At 46.5% G+C, this 22,320-nt stretch overlaps 1 protein-coding gene across 1 annotated transcript; it reads right to left on the minus strand.

Moving 5' to 3' along the window:
- Positions 1-2,907: 2,907 nt before the first annotated feature.
- Positions 2,908-8,985, minus strand: LOC121444823 (apelin-like). The gene is made up of 2 exons (XM_041646725.1): positions 8,833-8,985; positions 2,908-3,074 (listed from the first exon to the last, which is right to left on the minus strand). Exons 1-2 carry the CDS (start codon positions 8,897-8,899, stop codon positions 2,908-2,910), a joined length of 234 nt encoding a protein of 77 aa, XP_041502659.1. The 5' UTR covers positions 8,900-8,985.
- Between the last annotated feature and the right edge of the window lie 13,335 nt (positions 8,986-22,320).

A 22,320-nucleotide genomic window follows, 5' to 3' on the forward strand; every position in this document is an offset into this window, starting at 1 on the left:
CAGCATGTCCTTAAATGAATTGCTTCTGAAAAAAGAATCCTCGACCTGACCCGACACTGCCAGGAGAATGAGGACATTCGAACAGATGCCAGAGGACTTAAAAGGGGCTCAAATTTATGTGAACTGGCCCTTAAACATAGAGAGTCCTTTTGTGAGCTTGCAGCAAATCGGTTTGAGGCCAGCTGACCTAGAACAAGTCGGGGATGCAAGCACTTCCCTCCTACACGTGCAAACTGTGGGCACAGGGACAAGCATGGCCCTTGGGGGAGAGAAAGGCCCCTCCTGAGTATGACCTCAAAGAGTAAGGGCAAACTGTCAGCATTGAACTCTTTATTATAAAGACATATTTACACAGAACAATCTTTACAAATACAGTGGGCACAGTTAAGGGGACAGTTTTTCTTTTTACGCAAAAGGCCTTAATATCTTTATATAAATTAGTATAAGAATCATACACAACCACTTTAAATAAGACAGCCCACCAGGCCCACTTATTCCTCTCTTCTGTTGCTGTCTCCCCTCTTTCTCAGCCATCATTGTCATCTTCTCTCCCCTTCCCTGTGGGGCTGAGCACGGCAGGCTGATAAGGCAGGAGATGCAGAAACAACAAAGAGGAAGAAGGCCTGGTCCTTGGTAGGGGTACCAGCAGTAGAAGAGGCACCAGCCAGCTCCCCACTTCAAGCCCAAGAGGAAGCTATGCCTGGCCCAGCTCCCCAGGGTGGGCTTTGAAGCGGCAGCAGTGGCAGCAGCAGCAGCATTAGCAGCAGCAGATGGGAAGCAAAGGCTTTGGGGAGGGATGGATAGGCAATCTTAGGGTTAATACAGGGCTTGGGGGTCCTGACTTCCCTGCCCTACACATATGTAAGTGAAGATCAAGCTTCTGTCTTCTCTTTCCTCCCTCCTGGGAGGCCTCTGAGAAGACCATCTGCTCAGGCAAACGATGAGGGTCTCCCTTCAAGGAAGGGCTGCAAAGGACTCCTGGCAAGAGTCGGGGCCTCTTGGTGGAGTGATGGACCCTACCTTCACAACCGCCCATCTCTCCTCCTTTCTTCCTTCTCTCCTTCCTTTCTTCCCCTTTCTCCACTCTGACATGCCTCCCCCAAAGCCACAAGAACAAGGGCCCAGTCAACATAGGGGATCATGACAGCCAGTGCCAGGGGCTAAATGGTAGTTTCAGTGCCTGAGAACCCCAATTAAAGTAGCTTGAGCCTGGGTGTGTGGCTGGGACCTGGCCATCTCACCACTTACAGAATATTCCAGGACAGGTCGGGAGTGGGAAGCTCTATGCTCACACAAGGCAGTTCATAGCTGGCTTGCCTCTCCCTCCCCATCCTGCCCAGCCACCCTCTGCACTAAACCCAGCCAAAGTCACTTCATTTGCTATGAAAGGACATCATCAAGAGGAAAACGGACATCACAAAGTGGGAGATTGGAGACCTGGTCCCCATTGAGACTCTGCAGTGGCACTGAGCGGGTCATTCCACTCTCAGGAGCCTCTGTTTGTGCAAGTGATCTTCAAGGGTCTTTTGGGCTCTGATTCTCGGTGATTTTTTTTATTTTTTTTTATTTTTTTATTTTTTGGCAAAAACAACTATCCTTCTTAGTTAGCTTTTACTCCCAGGAGAGTATGGAACCATATCGGGCTCAACACTCTCCCCTTCTGACCTGGAGACTGAACTAGCTGCGACAGAGAGCAGAAAGGATGAGGACAAAATACTTCATGGGTCCCTCTCCTTTGCCTTTTCCTTGACAGGGCCAGACAGAGCTGAGAAAGAAGCCGTGGCAGCGCTTTCTCCTCACCCCTTCACCACACTTGCCCACATTTCAGTGTCCCTAGTGCACCTTCTCCCGATCCCAACACCCAATCCCTCTCAACCAAAGTGTCTCATTGCACATCTCTGTACTCCTAAGTGAGAAGTCCAATGGATAAGAAAGCACAAATGTGCTTTGAAGGAATGAAGGAATCCATCAAAGGAGGGAGTGCTCCTGTCCATTTTCCGAGATAATGGGGAGAGGGAAGGGGCAAGGGAAGGCTAAGACCAATTGATAGGGACTAGAACTAGAAGCTGGGTCTCCAATGGCAGTCCAAGGAGTGGCCAGGGAGATGGGTCAATTGGATCCTTGTGAGAGAAATGGAATCATGCAAACGAGGGGCAGGACCACGCCATTAGAGGAACTTGGTGGGTGAGAAGAGCCAGGACCATTGGCAGCTATAACAGGTGCAAGACGAGAGCCAAATGGATGTGAAGGTTCCAGAGAAGAGAACGAATTTGTGGAGTAGGGAGAACAGCACCAGGCGGGACGTGGTGAGCCCTTCAATCCTAAAGAGACAAAACAAGAAGAAAGAAGTCACAGACATATACTAGGGAGGAAACAAAAGTCATGCCCACTCTCAAGGCACCAAGCAAGAAGGCACCAGCGGAAGAAGCAGGCCAGGCTTCAAGGGCCCTGATCTCTCTGGCCACCTTCCATTCCTCTCTGCTTCTCCCAGCTCTGGACACTACCACCCAGGCTCTCCTGTCCCATGCTTGACAGTCCCTAGGCTCTCTGCTGCCTTCCCATGCGCCCCTGGACCTGGTAAGAGTACACACTAGATAGCTATAGGCATGCCCTCGGCACACCTCTCCAGCCACGGCCTGCTAAGACTTCGAGAACTACTCAGTGGCAGCAGCCTGTCCAATCCCAGGCAGAAGAGTAGAGGGAAAACAAAATACTCTGCTCTTGGGAGGGAGTCGGGAGATTGGCCCCAAGCGCTAAGGCCTTCGCTGGGTCACAATCTCTTCTATAAAATAGATTAGAAATAAATAGCTCCCAGGAAGCTCTAAGACCCTGCTGTGTCTCATCTTCAATAGCAGGCTGTCCATACCCGTTAGTGTTACCAACTGGCAAGGGGCTCTAATACCTGATTCAGAAAGGCATGGGACCCTTATGGGAGAGACGGGGGCGCTGTCTGCGGAATTTCCTCCTGCTTCCCTGCCAGGGCCCAGGACCAGTCCTCGAAGCTCTGGGCTGCACCAAGTAGCGCATGTTGCCTTCTTCTAGCCCCTTCCCGTCTGGAGGCAGCATCAGTGGCACTGCAGAGAGGAGAGGAGTAAAGCCGTTAGCCAGGAAGATGAACGGTGGAGACAGCAGAGGAGGCCACGGCCCAAGGGACAGTGCAACTTCTCCACAAGTTGGCGCCCCTCATAATTTTTCTTTTCCAACCTGATGAAAAGACAAAAGACCCGTGCACTGTTCTGGGGCAAAGGGAACCACTTGTTTTGCTATTGGGGTGACTAATTTTATATCCTTTGAGCAGTTATATCATGTGTCTGACAGGCACCAACAAGTTCTTCCTTGGACAATGTCATGATCGGGGTGCATTCTGGAGCATCAAGCCAATACCTGGCCGTGGAGCACAACTTGGCTGTAGTGCACAATGATGCATAATGGCACCCCTGCAGCTGGTGTCCTCCAAACATTTCAGACATACAACATCACAATGATGCCCCTTCATGGACCTATGTCCATATGTCTGTTATTGAATGGGCTCGTGTGCTTTGCTTATTCTTTTTCCCCTTGGCTGCAATATTTTAAAACAAATAACAAATGAATGTCACCCCATGCTTACATTCTTTGAAAAAAGGCAGGGTGACTCACTTCGGTGTGCTAGGGGTCTCATCTGTCCCCCTTGGGCACCTCGTCAGTAGTTAGGGATCTTTGAGGCTTTTCCTTGCTCCCAAGACTTCCTTATGGATGTGGCTGGGACATAACTGACTCAGCCTGCTTTGCATTGGGTTCTCTTCAGCCTGTGACCAAATTTAGAGGCTAATAAATACGGCACATGTGAGTGAATGCGTGCAGGAAGTGTCACCCGTGGCAGTATGCCCATGCATTCATTCCTGGGGTAAGCCCAGGAGTGGGGTGGGCACCACCCCATCAATCTACCATTCTAGATCACACCTCCTACCCAAAATCTGATTCAAATTCTTTCCACCTGGCTTCTGTTGTGCCCTTCCAGGCTCCTGTCTCCATCTGCCCACATGTGGCTTAGTGCAAAAGGCATCTGATGCCACTGAGACCCTAATGGAATCCAAGTTGTGCAGGATGTTCTTGGGAAAGATGAGGGAGAAGGCACATGTGCCAGCTCCCACAGAGCCAGAAGTGCAGCCAGGAAAGCTGAGCTAGTACCCAGTGACATCCTTGGACACTAGAAGCAGACAGTGTGCAGGGGTGAGATGGTTCTGGGGAAGAGGCAGAGGAGTAGGATGCTTGTGCAATGCCCAATATGGGCGTGGCATTCAGAAACACAGCAGTGCCTGAGGCCGATGATAATGAATACCAGCCTCTGTTCCATGCACACCATCAGTTTTGCCTTCAGCTATATATCCCTGTTCCTTGAGTCTCATTGCCGTCCATCAAGGAATTCCCGCCAGTGGCTCCCAGTTTCCATATAGCATCCAGTTGGCTACTCCTCCCTGTCTCCAATGCCCCCATACTCTGGCTCTTTCCTTGGCCCCTTGGTTCTAGTGAGTCTTTCTCAGCTTGCAGACAATTTCCAGGCATCCTCTTGGGCCAAAAGTGGGCGAGGTTTGTCCTTGTGGCCCTTTTTGTGCAGACTTTAGGGCTGCTGTTTTTCCTCCTCACTCAGATCCAGGAAAGCACACTACATGCCCCCCCCCCCGCACACATACCTTCTCTATCCCTACAAACCCTTCCATTCTTGTCCAAGAAAAACCACCAGGCCCACTAGAACCCAAGGGTTTACAAGGATTGACTTGCCACACTTCCATGCTCGGGGTTAAAGTGTGTCAGTGTGACAACTGAGCCTGTAAACCTATTATTCAGGAGAACTAAGATTTAAAAATATTAATACTTTGGAGACAAGAGGAATGATGATGAGAAGCCTTAGGGATTGCTTCTGTTTGACTAACCTAGAGTTGCCTTCCTGTTACCATCTGTGAAGGGGCTCAGGAGCACCATTGTTAGGTGTCCTCCCCCTCCCCCGCAGTTGATCTAACCAATGTCCTGAGTTTTAGGATCTCATCAAAGCTTACCCTGAGCCTTGAGGGTGAGTCTTAGCAATGCTAACGAGAAGTCAGAACTAGAAACATGTTTAAGGGAGCGGATGGTAAGGACTGTGTCCAGCATGTAGTCATGCATAGGAGAAGGACCCGACAGGCCTTAAAAAAATAAGACATTGGTTGTCATGTCCATGTCATCAACTACAGGATTTGGAAAAATGGTCTAAGCCATTGTGTTCTAGAGATACAGTAAGCACGGAGTAAAAGAGGTATGGATAGTGCCAGGAGGAAGGAAGTTATCACACACACACGCCCTACCACCACCACCGCCACCACAACCCCCACCACCATGTCTTCATGGCCCGAGATTGTCCGTGTCTATGGCAGTCAAAGAAGACTGGGGGGGGGGGAAGGGCCCCATAGGAAGGAAAGTCAAGAGCCAGGATGGGCAACATGCTGACAGTTGCTCCAACTCAGGCCAGGAAGATGTCTAGACTCTAGACCTGCAAAGAAAATCCACCCTGAGCTCACTGAGGCTCACCCAGGCCTGGGAAAGTGGCCACCCCAGAAGCTGCTTAGTCTCTTCCATCCTATTGGGGTGGAGCACATTATCCTCCCCATCACAGGAAGTCTGTGGGCTCCTCCCACACTCTGATCCCATCACCCATTCGTTTCCTATTTTTGCTGCTAGTCAGATAAGCCAGCCGATACCTGAAACCCTGGCTTTGTCCTGTCTGAAAGAACAAATTAGAGGCCACTGATTCTCATCACCACAGAGGTCTTGGCTGTACAAAAGGCATTCCCCTTTAGAGACGGGGAATACCCCAATACACTTCAATGTGCCCTTCCAACTTATTTTCTGCTTAAAAGGAAGCAGAAGCTATTTCCCAGAGAATCTCAAGCCAAGAAGATTGGAGCCCTTGTTCACAAGAGTGAGGCAACGGCGTTTTCAAGCTGGGAACTGCAGCCAGGGGAAGAGCGGGATTTGATTTTCGTGCAACCTGAACTCCAACCCTGCTGAGACACAAAAAGGAGTCTGAAATTTTTCAGAAACACGCCAGCCTCAGCAGAATGGTGCACCTATTTTCTTGTTCAGGGTCTGGTCTGTATAGTGATTGCTTTCCAAGCCCACCCCTAGGTGCTGGTGGAGATCCCACTGGTGATGCTATCTATGCCCACTGCTCTGTAGTAAGGCTTGGGTCTTTGGGATATGAGCCACCTTCTCCGAGACTCTGTGCTGTCTTCTACAGCCAGCTTTGCTTATCTGGATCAGGCTCTGGGAAGCCCGACTAGCCTCAGGACTTTACTGTTGACAGGCCTGGCTCGGGTTACAAGGATGCCTAGAGCTTAGAACTGGGAATGAAGTGGAGATGTTCTCCACAGTGGGAGGGGTACAGTAAGCTGTCCTTACACTGTGTGCTGGAGTAGAAGTTGCCAAGGGGGAGGAGACGAAAGAAAGCGGTGCTCAGAGACCTAGGGACACTTGGCCAGGACTCAGAAACTCTCAGACTCAGAAGAGCAAAGTGTATCCCAGGTCAGGAGGCAGTGAGGAGTCTGTAGAGTTGGAGGAGGGGAGAAGAGAGGTGAACATTCCAAGTCAGAAGAGAAAGTAGAAGAGAAGAGGAAGTATGGATTTTGAGCCTGGAGGTTTGGGGACTGACTGTGGAGAGTTCATGCAAGCCTGCTCTAAGGACAAAGTGATTCTAGGGCTCTGCTCTTTAGACCAGGACACAGTGGAAGTAGAAGTGTGCACACCTAAACCTCTGGCTGCTGGCTACCTCCAAAAAGGTGTCCTCCTTTGCTCGAAGAGTATGGGAAAATAGTGGGATCTTTAGAAGTAGCCAATGCTAATCTTAAATAAAACGTAAGGGTGAGGCTTACGCCCACATTATGATGTGCAAAAGACTTCATGTAAAAGGAGGAGACAAAGCAAGAAGTTTCGGGGTCTGGACCAGAAACTACTTCCTTGAAATCAGCTCGCCCCTGGACCCTGAAGGATTCACAGAGTATCTACTAGCCAAAGTCTTACTTATACTCTCCCCTCACCCTCTAGGGAAGTATGCAGCTCCAGGTGGTCCAGCCTCCTTTGGGGCACCCTTTCTGTACCCAATCATGTTCTTCTCCAAAGGTACCACCTTTCTGAAGGCAAACTATGAAGATGTGTTGTCTTGCCAACCAAATTGTCTAAGTAAGCCAATGGAGGGGCAGGCTGTTGTAATATCTTTATTCACAGCTTTTGCTCCCTTCCTGCCATTGCCTGACCGGCAGAAGTTTCTGGGAAGAAAGTCTTCACCCTTCTTCCCAAGCAGGGGCTGCCCCAGTGCTAGAGTCTCACAGGAGACCACTGGACAGCTACCTGGAGGCAGGAGGCATCGACCGGGCCAACGTACTTTCCGGAGAAGCCTGAGTGCAAGGCAATGCCAAAGAACAAGAGCACAGAAAGGAGGTGGCCACAAAGAGAGGCAGACAGAGTTGGCCAGAACTCTAGAGGCTCCTGGGCAGCGGGCCATCCTCCTGTTCTGGAGGGGTTCAAACCAAATAAGTTCCTGGGTTTCTTCCTCTAGAAAGCCCACTGTCCAGCTCTCTCTCTCTCTCTCTCTCTCTCTCTCTCTCTCTCTCTCTCTCTCCCCTCTCACTTCCCTGTGACTCCAGCCCTGGCACTGGCAACTGTCCACCTGGTCTTGACCTTCCCCTTCTGCTGTGCCAGGCAGGCTGCACTGACAGCCAGATCATAGGACTGGGGCAGCTGAAGGTGGGAGCTGGCAGCTTCAGAAGGCTCTGACACACAGAGGACAGGCAACCTGGGCAGGGGCTCCTGGGACACCGAAGACCCTGACTGAAGTAGGCAAGGGAGTTCCAGTGCCAAGAATTTCCAGGTGCAGGGCTGGTACACGTGGAAATGAAGGACTCCCCCCCTCCCGCCCTGCCACTTCCCTGAGATGCACGGAGGGCCGCCTGTGTTTACTGGGTTGGTACCTGGAGACAGGGGGACTGAAGTTATACCTGGGGCAATAGTGGAGGATGAAGCCAGAATACAGAAGAAGCAAGTCTCCCAGAGAGATAGAGGCTGTAGGCCAGGTGGCCCACGTGGAGCAGGGAAGAAGATCATCCAGGACCTTGGAGTGCAGGAGGAGACCAGCCTGACCCTGTCCAGTCCAGATCTGCCTAAGTAGGCTGCCTCTGCTCACACACAGGCTGAAAGGAGCAACAGCTGGGATTCACTAGCCACTGCGGTCGCCCCCGCCCTCCCCCCTCCCCCCCCCCGCCTCCGCCCCCCTGACTATGCAACAAGTGTCACGTCTACAAGTTGGCACATCATCCCCAGCCGCTTAAGCCCCTGAACTTGCCAGCGGCCCCCTAAACTCCAAGACACAGAGACCTTCAACGTGGAGCTCAGACCACTCAGCTCAGGTCAGTCACCTCCACTGATCCATGAGGTGAACTGGACATATCCCCATACTCCCTGCCACCAAGTGGGGTGCAGGGTATAGGACACAGGGTGCAAGTCTGGGGCCCTGAGTGCCTTAAACTGAGAGGAGTACTCAAGAGGGGCCAAATGGTGATGTATGAGATATTCCCGAACCCCCCTCCCCGCAATGTCCGAAGAAGCAGTGCCTACATAACATGTCGCCCCCGCCCCCCGCCCCCCGCCCTGGGATGCCCTGTCAATCTGTCTCCCGGTGTGGCTGGCGCGTGGCTGCTCCTGCAAGGCTCGCGCCGAGTTTCCTGGGAGGCGGGAAGAGCGTGGGGCAGAAAGAGAGGAGCGCGCTGGCTGCAACTAGGAAGAGCCCTGGAGAAAACCCGGGCAAGTGGAAGGGCACGCACTCACCTCCACACACCGCAGTCAAGGAGAGCCAGAGCAGCAGCAGCGCCTGCACGCAGAGTCGCAGATTCATGTTGCAACTCGGTCTGCAGCGGCCCTGAAGAGGGGCAGAGAAGTGGGGCACCAGGGACACTGAGAAAGGCGCGAGCTGGGGCTGGCGCGTGCGGGCACAGAGTTCGCATGGCTCCCGGACCACGGGAGGGTGCGCGCCCCAGCAGTGCTGCTGGCAGCCGGCCCCACGCCCGCTGGCCGCCTCTGCTCTGCAGCAGCCTTCTCTGCCGCCGCGGGGCAACGCCGCGAAGTTAGCCTAGGTGGCTCTGGGACAGCAGCAAAAACTCTCCAAGTGGCCGGCTGTGCTCGCCCCGCGACTCGCAACTTCCCGTTGGTCCAGGCTGCTAGAGAGAATGCTTCCCTGCTCACTTCGGGGGCTGCATTTTGTAGCTTGTGGTTTGGCCGCGAGCCCACTTGGTCATGTGGTCATCGGGAGGGCTGGGTGGGGGTGGGGGGGCGGAGAGCAGGAAGAGGGTGAGGGAGTGAGCCTCCCGCACCGCCCCCCTCCCGGCAAGCACGCTGCAGCCCTATCCAGGACGCGAGAGGGAACCCCGAGGTGGCCCCACAACAAAGGCTGAGCGGCCGCTCGGACAACCCACAGCCGCTCCCCGGACAATGCCTGCCTGGCCGGGGTCCAGAGAGTTCGTAGAGACCTGAAGGATTTCAAACACAGGAAGCCTTTGGATCAATGGAGGGGCACACTTAACCCTTTCCGACCTGGTTTCCTTAACAGCTGTCAGTGTACCTGAGCATTTGGAGAAGGACCCTATTTGGGATCCCCACAACACCCCAGTCCATTTCTGACCCCGATCACGTTCTTTCTCCCTTTGTCACTCTCTATTACCAAGTGTGTGTGTGGGGGGGTACTCAAAATCTTCCCTGACTCCGCCTCCTTCCCCCTCTTTCTCTTCAACTGAATTAGAATTGGAGGTGATTGCCTGGGTAACTGCCTACCACCCTTGTTTCTCCTGCTGTCTCCTAGCGAGTACCCTCTACCCTGGTCTGGCCCCGCGAGTGAGTTCTTCAGGCATGTGGCAAAACTTCACAATCCCACCCAATCTAAAAGGCGTCCTCCTGTCCCTGTGCCCCAACCATTCCCCTGGAGATGCTGCCTCCTGGTTCCTCTACACTGTCGGGAGACATTCTGCAGGTTCTGCCATGTGCCCTTTCTTGTTGCTTGGAGCTGTCCCCTACCTAGTTTTGTCTCATTATGGGGAAGGGCCTCCCAACTCTTTCCAAACTCACCTGGTTTTCTTTTACATTCAGCTGGGATTCCCCGTTATAAGAGGGTCCTGGGGTCGTTTGTCTTTCTACTCTGGACTCTAATCTCCTTCCACAGCATGGGGGTTCCCAAAGAAATGCACCTCTTCTTTCCTCAGACTGGGAACCCCCTTCTTCTGGATCTTCTGGATCTCTCCGAACTCCCCAATATCACTCTCTGCACATAGGTGGCACTCAACACACATTTAAAAGGCTGAATCAAGAGGTGTTTCCACCTTGCAGGGAGCAAGGCAGTTTGTTCCAAGTGTACATCAAATCTACAGCAAAGATACAGTGGGGCAGTGTTTCTATGTATCACAGAGGATGTGAAATCCATAGTATATGCCATGAAAAAGCTTTGAAATGTTACAAAATCCTAATGCATACACTTTGGCAGTCTCCCTTCACCAAAACTATCCCCAACAAAGTGACCTTTGTCTTCGGTATAAATGCAGCCCCAGACCAGAACAGTGCCTCAGAGTGAGCTGGTGCTTCTCAATATGTGATTCTGAATATATGAGTAAGCTATTCAAATAAATCAAGGGAGTTGGATGGGAATAAGAGTTCTTGATAATGGCCTGAGATCCAACTGGCCACATTGAAGAAGAGGGGGAGTAGGAAGAAAAGCATGTCTTCATCCCAGGGAACCCCGGCTGTGAGCAGGCAGTGGGGGGGGGGCTTTTTTTTTTTGCTTTCCTACTGGAAAAATTAGTTGAATGAGAAGAAGAAATATTGTTCTCTAGCCATATCTGCTGTAGTTGGGAACAGAAATGAGATAGCCGACCTATGTGAACCTGGCATGTCATTAGTCCCCACATCAACACTATGCAATTCAGTTCCATAGTGTCATATATCATTACCGTGGGCTATATCGCTGCTCCATTGACTTATCTAGCTCTCTATCCTAGAAGTTTATTGTTTTTTAAACCTCAGATTTAGTAAACTATTTTAAATTCTGCTCCTCGGCACCTCACATTAATTGTGAGGCTCCAAGTGCCTTACGAATCCCCTTTAAGGCTTCAAAGCTGCTTCTGCACAATCCAGGTATGTACCCCTTTAAACTCATAGGTTGGAACTAACCCCCCCCAGGTGATAGTATTAAGAGGAACCTCTTGGAAGGTGATTAATTCACGAGGGCTCCATCCTCAAGAATGGATTGGAGTGCTTATAATGGAGGTTGAAGGGAACAATCCAATGTTGTGTTCTTTTTCTTTTTCTTCTGAGATAATGTTTCTCTGTGTAGGCCTGGTTGCCCTGTTACCCACGCTGTAGTCCAGGCTGGCCTCAAATTCAGATCTGCCTGCCTCTGCCTTCTAAATGCCCGGGTTAAAGGCATGCACCACCACACGGGGCCCCAATGTTCTCTTTTAACCAGCAAGATAGTTAATCTTGATGACCCATTTGACAGAATACGGAATCACCTGACAGACAAGCCTCTGGGTGTGGCTATGAGGTTTAGCTGACATTGGGAGCTCCATCGTGGACGTGGGAGGCACAATTCCACTGGCAGAGTCTCAACTGAATACAAAGAAGAAAATGAGGCTGGGACTTGCCTCACATGCAGGAGATCCTAGAGTCAACCCCCAGTACTTGCCAAAAGGGGGGGGGGTGTGGAGAGAAAGAAGAAAATGTGTGGAACATAAGTATTCATCTCTGTGCTTCCTGACTGTGGATGTAATGCAATCAGCCACGTCACACTACTGATGCCAGGACTTCTCTGCCATGATGGAATGTGACCCCCTCAAACCGTGTGCCAAGAATAAATCTTTTCTCCCTGAAGTTGACTTTTTAAGGTATTTGTTCACAACCCCCAAAGTAACTAATACATGTATCTTCTGCCGTGTAAAAACACAGTATTGACCCTCACTCCCTACTTCCCCACCCCAAAAGAAGCCACACTCAGGGTGCCATATTGGAAGCAAAGAAAGTTTGGAAGCTGTCATCAGACCCTTTGATGCTTTGATCTGGTACTGTCCAATCTCTACAACTATAAGAAATGTATTTTTACTGACTGTACATAAATCACAAAATGTCTCTGACATTTTGTCATAGCAGCAGGGACAAAGAGTTGTAGTTGGGCAGTTCAGTGAGATGACGTGTGTGAAGTACTTAGTCTCCGTGTATAGGAGGTGTACTAGCCCTGTAAGTTTCTCCTCTGCCTGACCTCTGCCCCTCCCCACCTTGGAGTCTGGCCTCTGGCCTCCTGGAACTGGCCAGGTAGGAAAGGCTCTGCCTTTGCCCTGCTTCCTCCACGTCTGTCTTCTTAACATCCAGCCAGCTGATCATTATCTTACTGCCTCAAACCACAGATACTTTGGAAGGCTAATCTGATGGATCCGACTGATGTAGGGAGATGAAGTGTGAGAATGACTTCAGGCTGTGCATTCCAGGTACGAAGTTCTCTCGAACCTAGCTTTCGGGAGTCCATGCCTCACCCTAAGGGAAAAATCAAACTCTACTTGGTCAAGCCAGAAGACTCCTTGGTTAATTTTACATTTTTCTACCCACAGCTAGCTTGGTTTCAAACAACAACTTTGAACTCAAAGGTTCCTCCACTGAAGCCTCAGAATGCATCCTGTTGCGGCCCATTCCTTTCTACCTGGCCCCGTAGATGCTGATAACATAATAGCTAAAAGTTTATTACATAAGCACAATTTGTTAAGCACTATCCTGAGTGTTTTGAACGTATTAAGTTATTTAACCTTTCAATCTGTGAGGCAACGCTGAATCTTTATCAGCTGCACTTCAGCAATGAGTCACCTGAGGCTAACAGAGGTCAAATCATTTCCTCAGGTCTGCCTAACCTCAAAGCCTGTACTCTCCTGTTACTGGGCATCAAGAAGCAATTTTCCAGTTCTTGGGCCCATATATTGCTTTATTTGAGCCTCTAACATCTAAGTCATACTCTCTTGAATTAGGAAGTAATGAAGCATGGTGGGAAAACACACAGGACTACTGTAGCATCCCTGTCTCTTACTAAATGAGAGACTTTCAACAAAGCATTAACCTTTTCAGAGCTGGCACTGCCTTAATGTGAAAAACAGGCTACCTTAGAACTGGCTCCCCAGGTTTTTAGAAGATTTAAATAATCAGAATCTCTAAAGTACTTGGAACAAGGCTCAGTTTCCCTGGAGAGGTGAGAATTGTATAATTGTTCATACTCTCATCGATGTGTGTATTGCAATATAAGATAGTCAGACTGTATCTTTTTCATTTTTGTCTTCTCTCCGGCAAAACTGTTGCCCAAAACCAATTCTCAGAGGCTAGTCACTGAATGAAAGAAAGAATTGTATAATCATACTAATCTTCATTCTAGGCTTGAGACATACCAAGAGTCCTTATTTTGGGCAAAATCATCACAACTTGCCCACAGAATTTTAGATGAGTCAACACCAACAGTTAACAGAAATATTCAAAGATGTGACCACCCTCAACTCCAACTGGACAGTGGTTGCTTTTTACTGGAGCAGTGCAAACAACAGAGTGAGCAAGGAGAAAGGTCATCTGGGTAACCATGGGCTTGACCAGCAAGCAGAGAAACTTCCTAGTAACAAGAGTTCCAACTCCTCTCCTTATGCGGATAGAAAAACTGAGGCCCACGGAGGGAGCTCGGCTTGTGCAAAACCACTGGCAAATTCAGGAGTGGGGGACATTTACTCCATATCTTGTTTTTCCTCTATACCTTTCTAGCACTGATCTAAGAGGCCACCAGCAGAGCAGTTCCCCGTGGCTGTGGTTAGACGTGGGACTCTCAGTTCACAATCCATCCAGCCCTTCTAGAGCCAGTGTTGCTCATCCGACACGTTCCCAAAGACATAACAAAATTTGCTAGCAGAGTTCAGCCACAATGGCACTATTTCTTGTTTGGTTTTTGCTGCTATTGTGTTTAAGGCATATAAGAAGAGCGTCAAATCTCCCAGTCTCTAGAGTTATTAATAGAAACCTAGTGGGAGAACCTCGGAGGTTTAGCTGCCTTGCTAACTGGATTCATGACCAATGAACTTTACTTGCTCAAGCACAAATAAATAATATGGTTTTTCATTGTCGCATATCCATATACCTGGGGGGTTGGGTTTTTTCTTTTCTTTTGGGGGGAGGGGCAGAATTCTACAGATGACAATTGTGCTCTTTTCCGCAATGCTTGCCATACCATGGCAAACGCTTAAGGGTTAACTTTCCCACATGAGGTATATGACCACAGAATGGAGAAGAGAATGATCAGTATGTGAAACCTGGCCTGAAATGTGAATTAAAAGACCCTAATTACCATTCAGAGGAACTAAGCATATTGTTGAGGTTTGGTGGATTTTTCCCAGCGTCTCTTCTTCAACTAGCCATATGATTCTTCCCCTAGTTTTGTGTCCAGTACCTCCTTATCCTCATCATCTATCCCTGACCACAGAAGGAGATCTTGTCTTCCACACAAACCCTTCCTCCAAGCACACAGAGCAAAATACTAACCTTTTGTTGTGGTTAACCTTGATTGTCAACTGGATGAGAATTAGAATCACCATGGAAACAAACTTCTGGTTATTGACTAGGAAAGACCGCCTATACTAGGCTAATAGATGGAAAGAGCCACCCTCAATGCAGGTGGCTGGGATGTGGGGTTAATCATAAATGAGAGAGTGAACTGAGGTGGAAAGATGGCTCAGCAGTTGAGTGCTTCCTGCACAGTTGTGAAAACTGGAGGTCACATCTCAAAACCCATGTAAAAAGCCTAGCATCTTGAACACTCCTGTAACTTCAGCTCTTAATGGGGCGGAGGCTGGAGAATCACTGGAGCATGCTGGCTTCTGATGAGGCAGAGAAAACATAAGCCCTAGGTTCAGGGAAAGGCCCTGCCTCAAAGAACTAGGCAGGGAGTGAGAGAGGAGGACATTCAGTGCTCTCTTCTGACCTCTAAAGTACACACCGAGGCACATGCATCCATATTACATACACACACACACACATTCAAATACATTTAGCTATGTGTATGTGCAGACACCCACACGCGTGCGCGCTCACACACACCTCTTTTTCTAAAAAGAAAAAAGACTTCTCTGCCGTGATAAAGTATATGCATGAATAACCCTTTCTCTTTATATTTCTTTTGTCAGATATTTTGTCATAGCAACAAGACAAACAACTAATACATGATCCATACAATATTCTGCTTTCCAGAACAATGCTTCTAGTCCTTGGCATTTCTAGTGCTGGCCCATGCTAATTCCTTCTATAGGTGCCTTTCTAGCCCCTTGCAAATTGGCTCCACACAACCTAGAATCGTTCAGTCTACTTCCACTACATGCTTCTCCCAAATTCCTCAAAAAGTATGTTTGTTCTCAGGTTGTTGACTATATTTAGAAGGAACCACAGGTTCCCACAAATATATCTCACCTGACTAACAACTGTTTCTGAAAAACCTTGTGACAATGGGGTTCAGACAGTTGTCCATATCTCAGTTGTCTTTAAGGGGTTCACTCTTAACAACTCAATAGGTTCTAAGAAGGATCCTCCAAGAAGAGCTACACCTCAACCCCTGACCCCATGACCCCAGTCTAAGTCCCACCAAGGTGTGCATTTTCCCCTCCGTCCTGATTCCTTCTGATCCTGCCTCTCATAGCCACTCTTGTGGCTCCTCTTGTTTGTCTTTCAGAGAAGTTCCATTTCCTTTGTACATCCTCTATGACGTCTCCCAGGAGCCTCCATCCTTCCTCTTCCCTAGGGTCTATAAATACTCTGGTACCCAGGGGAGGCATGGGAATTCTTTCCTCACCAAGCAAGGCCCACTGTGCTAGGAGGGCCACACACAAAACAACAGGTTTATCTCCAAAGTCCCATGTGCCAGCAAACCTTTCTTGTCTTGCATTGCTGGCTAATGTTACCAAGACTTGAATTAGACAGGGTATTGTATGATCTTGAATCTGGAAACGTGGTGTGCTGAACCAGGGCAATGACTGCTGGGGATTGGGTGTTGAGTCTATGGACTCAATAATAGCATCAAAGCCAGAGAGATGATGAGGTCATCTTCCAGCTCCACAGGAGCAGAGTCTAGGACTGTTTTTTGTGACTGTCCTCAGTATTTAGTTGGCATTTGACAAATTCTAAGTATTCAATAGCTTTCTGAATGAATATGTAATAAACAACGAATGAATTAGTCAGAGCGTCTGTGTTTTGGGACCTCAAATTCTTCTAAAAAGTGAAAAAAAAACCCATGCCTATCTTACTGGATTCAGTAAGAACTTCAAATGAAAAATGCGAAGTGGCCTGGAGCTATAGCTCAGTGGTATAGCACCTCCCTAGAAATGGAGGCGAAGGGGATTTGGGAACCCTGTTACTTTCCCGTTCAAGGGAACAGAAGGTCACTTAATGTAACTAGCCATTCCCATGAGTGAGACATGCACTGCTTAGGTCTTTGGGCCTGCAGGAGAAACAGAGCTGGAACTGGGACAGGACACTTGATGGCTGAATCCTTCTGGGTAGGAAGAGTTTCTGTAGCTCTGCCATGGAAGAGACAGTTACAAGAACCCCCAATTCCCATGCTTTCTAGCTTAGGGCTCGTAACTTATCAACCACCCTCTGAATTAAGAAGGAAAAGGCATGCCCAGTCGTAACTATCGCCTGGAGCCATCTCAGGTATTTAGTTAGGGTTTTCAGTGTCTTCTTTTAAAACATCTGATCAGGTCAGACTGAGGATAGGGTGACAGTTTTCTGGGCTAAGTCTGTCTTTGTGGCGATTCCCATTAGGTGATCCATCAGCCATGACACTGGCTTAAGGCATTGCCCAGCTGACAAATGACTTGAAAGCCCGCCTCTTGGTTTTGCAATTCCACCTCCGTGCCTTCTTGGCTTTTACTGTGAACAAGCAGGGAGGGAATTCACCTCCTTCCCCTTGCTCCTGTATCACATCCATCTGAGGCATCCCTAGAGGCTCAACATTCCAAGTCTTTGGTTTCTTCCATTTGATTTCCCCAGCCCCTATCAAGTCATAATCTCCTTTCCTGCAGGGAAGGGACGCTTCCACCTCTTCCTCCATATCCTCTTAGCTGCTTGCATTTGGGTCTGGAGACCTTAAAGGGCCATTTTTTTTGTTTCCATCTCGTCTTCCATTGTTTTCTCCCCTGGGATAGCTATATATTCACAGCTCTGAGATGCCTCACTGGTCTGGAATGTCCAGCAAGCTGATCCTCTGAATCATATACTTAAAGAAACTGGAAAGAGCAGTGCTCATTAGGCTGTTATTTCCCCAGTTTCCTCCTCCAACCTGGATGTCTTCCCACTTGCTGGATGGAGAGCTTTCCTGTTCCATCCCTGGTCTGTGCAGCCCCAGAGAGGTAGGTAGAGACATGTCTGCACAATCCAAGCCAGATTCCTAGCTTTGTCTCACTGACTTAGCCCAGGAAAAGCACATTTCAGGGTAATTCCCTCCAATAGGTACCATGGAATCAGAGCTTGAGAAGGCCTTCCCAAAGACTGCCTCCACTTTTATATATACCGTATTATAGAGACAAAATTGACATAAAATAATTTAGTGCACAATGTCCTAGTTCCATGTGAGTTTGTGTGTGTGTTTTGGTTTTTGTCAATTCAACACAAGCTAAAGGCATCTAAGAAGAGGTCGCTTCAGTTGAGGAACTGCCTCCATCAGACTGGTCTGAGTAAATCTTTGGGTGCTTTTTCTTGATTGACAATTGATGTGGGAGGCCCCAGACTACATGGCTAGGTGGTCAGGGGTTGAATAAGGAAGTAAGGTGAGCAAGCCAGTAAGTAGAATTCTGGCATAGTGTCTTCTTCAGTTCCTGCTTGAGGTTCCTACTTTGTGTTCCTGCTCTGACATCTCTCAGTGATAAACCAGGTAGTTGTAAGATCAAATAAACCTTTTCCTCTCCAAATTGCTTTTGGTCATAGTGTTTATCACAGCAACGGAACGCAAAGCAGAACACCATATAAAAGCATCACCATCATCAGGTTCCAGTTTTTTAATGTTTACAAATCTACAGATTTAACTGCATTTACACTCCTTTCCCCACCAAACTGCATACTTTAGATATCCTTCTGCTCCCCTTTCTACTCCTTCTCATTACAAACCCAAGAGCAGTGAGCAGTAGCTATGCTATAGTGTTAATACAATGCTGTCTTGAAATTTATTCCCCCAAAGAAATCAACCTATTCCTTTTGAATTCAACCTCATTCAAGCTTTTAAGTCGTGTGGAGAACACAGCTGAATTCCTCACCAGATTATAATATGAATGGCTTCTAGCCCTATGGCCAGTAAAGTCTCCGTTGCCTTCTAAAACCGAACCCACTCTTCACTGCCCACATTTTTATTGGCATTCAGTCTTCTGAACCGCCATCAGAATGGCCCATTAAGTTCTGCCTGCAGCATTTTAAGACTTCTATAGCCTGCAGTCACAAACCCTTCTACCTTTCTCCCACAAACCAATTCTCAAGGCCTATGAATCACCCTGGCTATTCACAGCAACCACCCTGCTTTTGAGTACCAATTTTATGTTGGTTACTTTTCTTGTTGTTATGACCAAATACCTGACGACAGCAACTTGAGGGAAGATGGTTTTATTTGGGTTTATGGTTAGAGGGGATGTATGAGCCAACACAAGGGGGAAGGCATCACAACAGGTGGCCCCCTGGCAATGAGAATGTGAGTTTTGGACTCCTCATATTTGAGACAGGATACAGAGATTAAACAGGAAGTGAGACAGGCTATATTATACCTCAAGGTGTGCCCCCACCATGACTCACTTCTTACAGCAAAGCCCCACCTTCTAAAGAGCTCACCAACTCCCCAAACAATGCCATCAATTGGAGGTCAAGTGTTCAGATGAGCCTATAGGATAAATTGCACCTTTATGTCATACTACTTGTTAAGATGTATATTCAAATGTATAGTACATATTTTATTGGCTAGTGTTCTTATAACTGGGCTAACAATATTGAGATGGAGTTCATATGCACAAAACTTACCTATTGAAAGTGTAAGATTTAGTGGTTTTTAACATACCTACAAAGTTGGGGACCATCACCATAATCTAAAATATTTTCAGCACCCTAAAAGGAATCTTCATACCCATCACCTGTCACTCTTTATTATGCTTTTCCTTCAGTCCCTAAAAACCACCATTTACTGTTTCTGTAAATTTGTCACTTCTGAACACTCATAGGAATAGAATCATACAATATAGATGTCACTTTTTTATGTAGCCTCTTTCACTGATACATTGTCTTCAAAGATCATCTATGGTATAGCATGCATCGGTATTTAATTTCCTGTTATTGCCAGATGATGTTGCACTGTTTGGCTATATCACATTCTATTTATCCATTCAGTAGAATTCCTGCATCAAATGCGAGGAGTCCCAAGCTCTTCTCCCTACAGCCTTGGAACCACCTGCTGTGATGTCCTTGCCCTTTGTTTTGGATTATATTCCCTTGAACCTTGAGCCAAAGAAAATCTTCTTCCCTCAGGTTACTGTTGTCAGGACAAATTGAAATTGAAAGACAATTGGCTTATTTTTAACGTAAGCTATTATGAATAATGCTATTATAAGGATTTGTGAACTGGCTTTGATATAGATATGTTTTCAGTTCTATCTCTACTGTCTGCCTAAGTATTTACTTGTCTACTGTGGATTGTTCTCTTTAATCTTTTCAAGAACCATTAAAAACTGTTTTCATTTTCAGGCCTTGCTCTTTGGGAGCAATCCTCCTTGTTTATTTGTTTGGTGAAACAGGGTCTTTCCCTAGCCTGGAGTTCACTAAGTAGATCATGCTGGCTGACTGGTGAGCCACAGGAATCCGCTTTTCTCTGCTTCCCCAGTATCAAGGTGACAAGCTTGCTACACTGTGCCTAGACTGGTTTTTATCATAGATTTTAAACTTCGGTTCACATGTTTGCATGCTAAGCACTTTACCAACCCAGTGATCAGTTCTTTATACCTAATGGGCAGAAGACCTTTATCAGCTCTTTAATTTCCAAATAATTTCTTCTATTTGATAAGTTGTCTTTTCACCTTTTTCATGCCCCAAACTTTTTAATTTTGATAAAGTTTGATATGTCTACATTTTCCTTGGTGGCATGGGCTTTTGTTGTCCTATCTAAGAAACAGTTACCCAATACAAAACCACACAGATTTATTCTATTTCCTTCTAACAGATGTATAGATTTTCCTCTTATGTTTAGATCTATGATCTATTTTGAGTTAATTTTTATGTATAAAGTAAGGAAATAAATCACCCTTGTTCTTTTGTACTTGACTATTCATTTGTCCTAGCGTCATTTATTGAAGAGCATATTCTTAGCCCCATTAAACTATAAATGGCATTATTTTAAATGTTATCATTTCATTGTTTGATGCTTGTAAATAGAAATAAAATTGATCTACGTATATTGATCTTGTATCCAAAAACCTTGCTAAAATAGTTTCATAAAAATAGATTTCTAACAGACATTATTGGAGTTAACAGAAGTGGTTGTCACCAGCAAATAAAGAGAGATACCACGTCCGCTCCCATCAGAATGTTTTCCATTTTACTTTCTTGTTTTATTGCACTAGCAGGAATTTCCAGTAAAACACTGAATAAGGGCAGACATTCTTGTCTCCCTCCCCACTTAAGGAGAAAATAATTCAGCAGTTGATCATTAACTGTTAAGTGTAGTTTTTTTCCACAACATCCTTCAAAATGAGAACGTTCCTTTCTATTCCTACCTTGCTTAGTGTTTTTCTTAGATACAGATGTTGAATTGTGTTAAATGTTTTTCTGTGTTTGCTAAGATAATCATATGGCTTTTGTATATTTTTATTAATATGGCCAATTATAATGCTTGACTCCCAAATGTTAAATAAAACTTGCCTTGTGGGAATAAATTTCACTTCATTATGAGCATATTTCCCTTTTTATATATTTTTGGATTTGATTTACAAAAATTGTGCATGTTTATATTTGCATGACCTGTATTTATAAAGTATTTTTCTGCTTTTATTAGCAGAATAAGAAAAAGAAATAGGCCTTTCTTTTCATCATTAGAGAGGAATTCATAAAAAACAAGTATTATTTCTTTAAAAGCTTTAGAGAATCCACCAATAAAGCCATCTGGCTCTGAAATTATCTTTGCTGATTATTTAAACTGCAAATTCAGGTGGCTGTAGTCGAGGGCTATTCATAGTACCTATTTATTCTGAATGAGCTTTTTTGTGTGAGAGCCTCTTAAGAAATATCTCCACTTCATCTAAATTGTCCAATTTGCAGGCCAAAGTTGTTCATAACCTTCCCTTAGTACCACTTTAACATCCGTCGAATCTGTAGTTACTTACCCTGTCATTCTTCACGCTGGTAATCTGCGTCTTCTTTCTTCTTGCCCTGATCAGTCTGCCTGAAGGTTTATCAGCTTTATTGATCTTCTCTAAGAACAAGCTTCTGGCTTCATTTATTTTTGTACTGTTTGTTTATTTTCCGTCTTCTTGATTTCTGCTCCAGTCTTTATTTTCTTCTACTTGAGGTTTAATTTGCTCATCTTTTGCTAGTGGCTAATGGTGGAAACCGAAGCCATTGATTTAAGACCTGTGTGATTAATTTTATGTGTCAGCTTGCCTGAGCTATGGAATACCACTAGATAGTTTGTGACAATTTTTCCAGAAGGGATAAGGACTTTAAAAAGAAAGAAAGAAAGAAAGAAAGAAAAAGAAAAAGATCAGCCTCATCAACGAGAGAACATTTTTTTTTAGCCTGGTTAGAATCTGAATGAAACAAAAAGTTCCAAGTGTTTTCTCTTTCTACTTGTTGAATAAACTTCCCAGCATTGACACTATTGTTGTAATATATTTCACACTTACACATATTATAAATTATACTCCTTTGTTGTTACTTTTCCTTGCATAGTCTCTTATTTTTATAGCTGGATAGACACTGTTTTTGCTGCTCCTCCATCCTTCCTGGATCCATATAGTTATCTGCTGTTCTTTCTTTTGTCTGCTAGCGAGTCTGCTAGGTATTAGTTCTTTGAGTTTTCATATCCCTGAAAAGTCTTTAATTGGCCTTCAGTTTTGAAAGATGATTGTTTTCATCAGCTGTGATACATTAACAGAATATTAAAGACTGGGTAATTTCTAGTAAGCATAAATATGTTGACATAGGATTCTGAAAGCTAAGAAGTCCGTGACTGTGGTACCAGGAAAGAATTGT

This window comes from Microtus oregoni, unplaced genomic scaffold (genome assembly GCF_018167655.1).
Source record: "Microtus oregoni isolate MIOR12 unplaced genomic scaffold, Mior012 000143F_ref0000043, whole genome shotgun sequence".
Classification (NCBI taxonomy): Eukaryota; Metazoa; Chordata; class Mammalia; order Rodentia; family Cricetidae; genus Microtus; species Microtus oregoni.

Coding starts and splice junctions, on each gene's coding strand:
- LOC121444823 (XM_041646725.1), bottom strand. CDS start 8,899: ATGAATCTGCGACTCTGCGTGCAGGCGCTGCTGCTGCTCTGGCTCTCC. Junction 3,075..8,832: donor CTTGACTGCGGTGTGTGGAG/GTGAGTGCGTGC, acceptor TCCTCTCTGCAG/TGCCACTGATGCTGCCTCCA.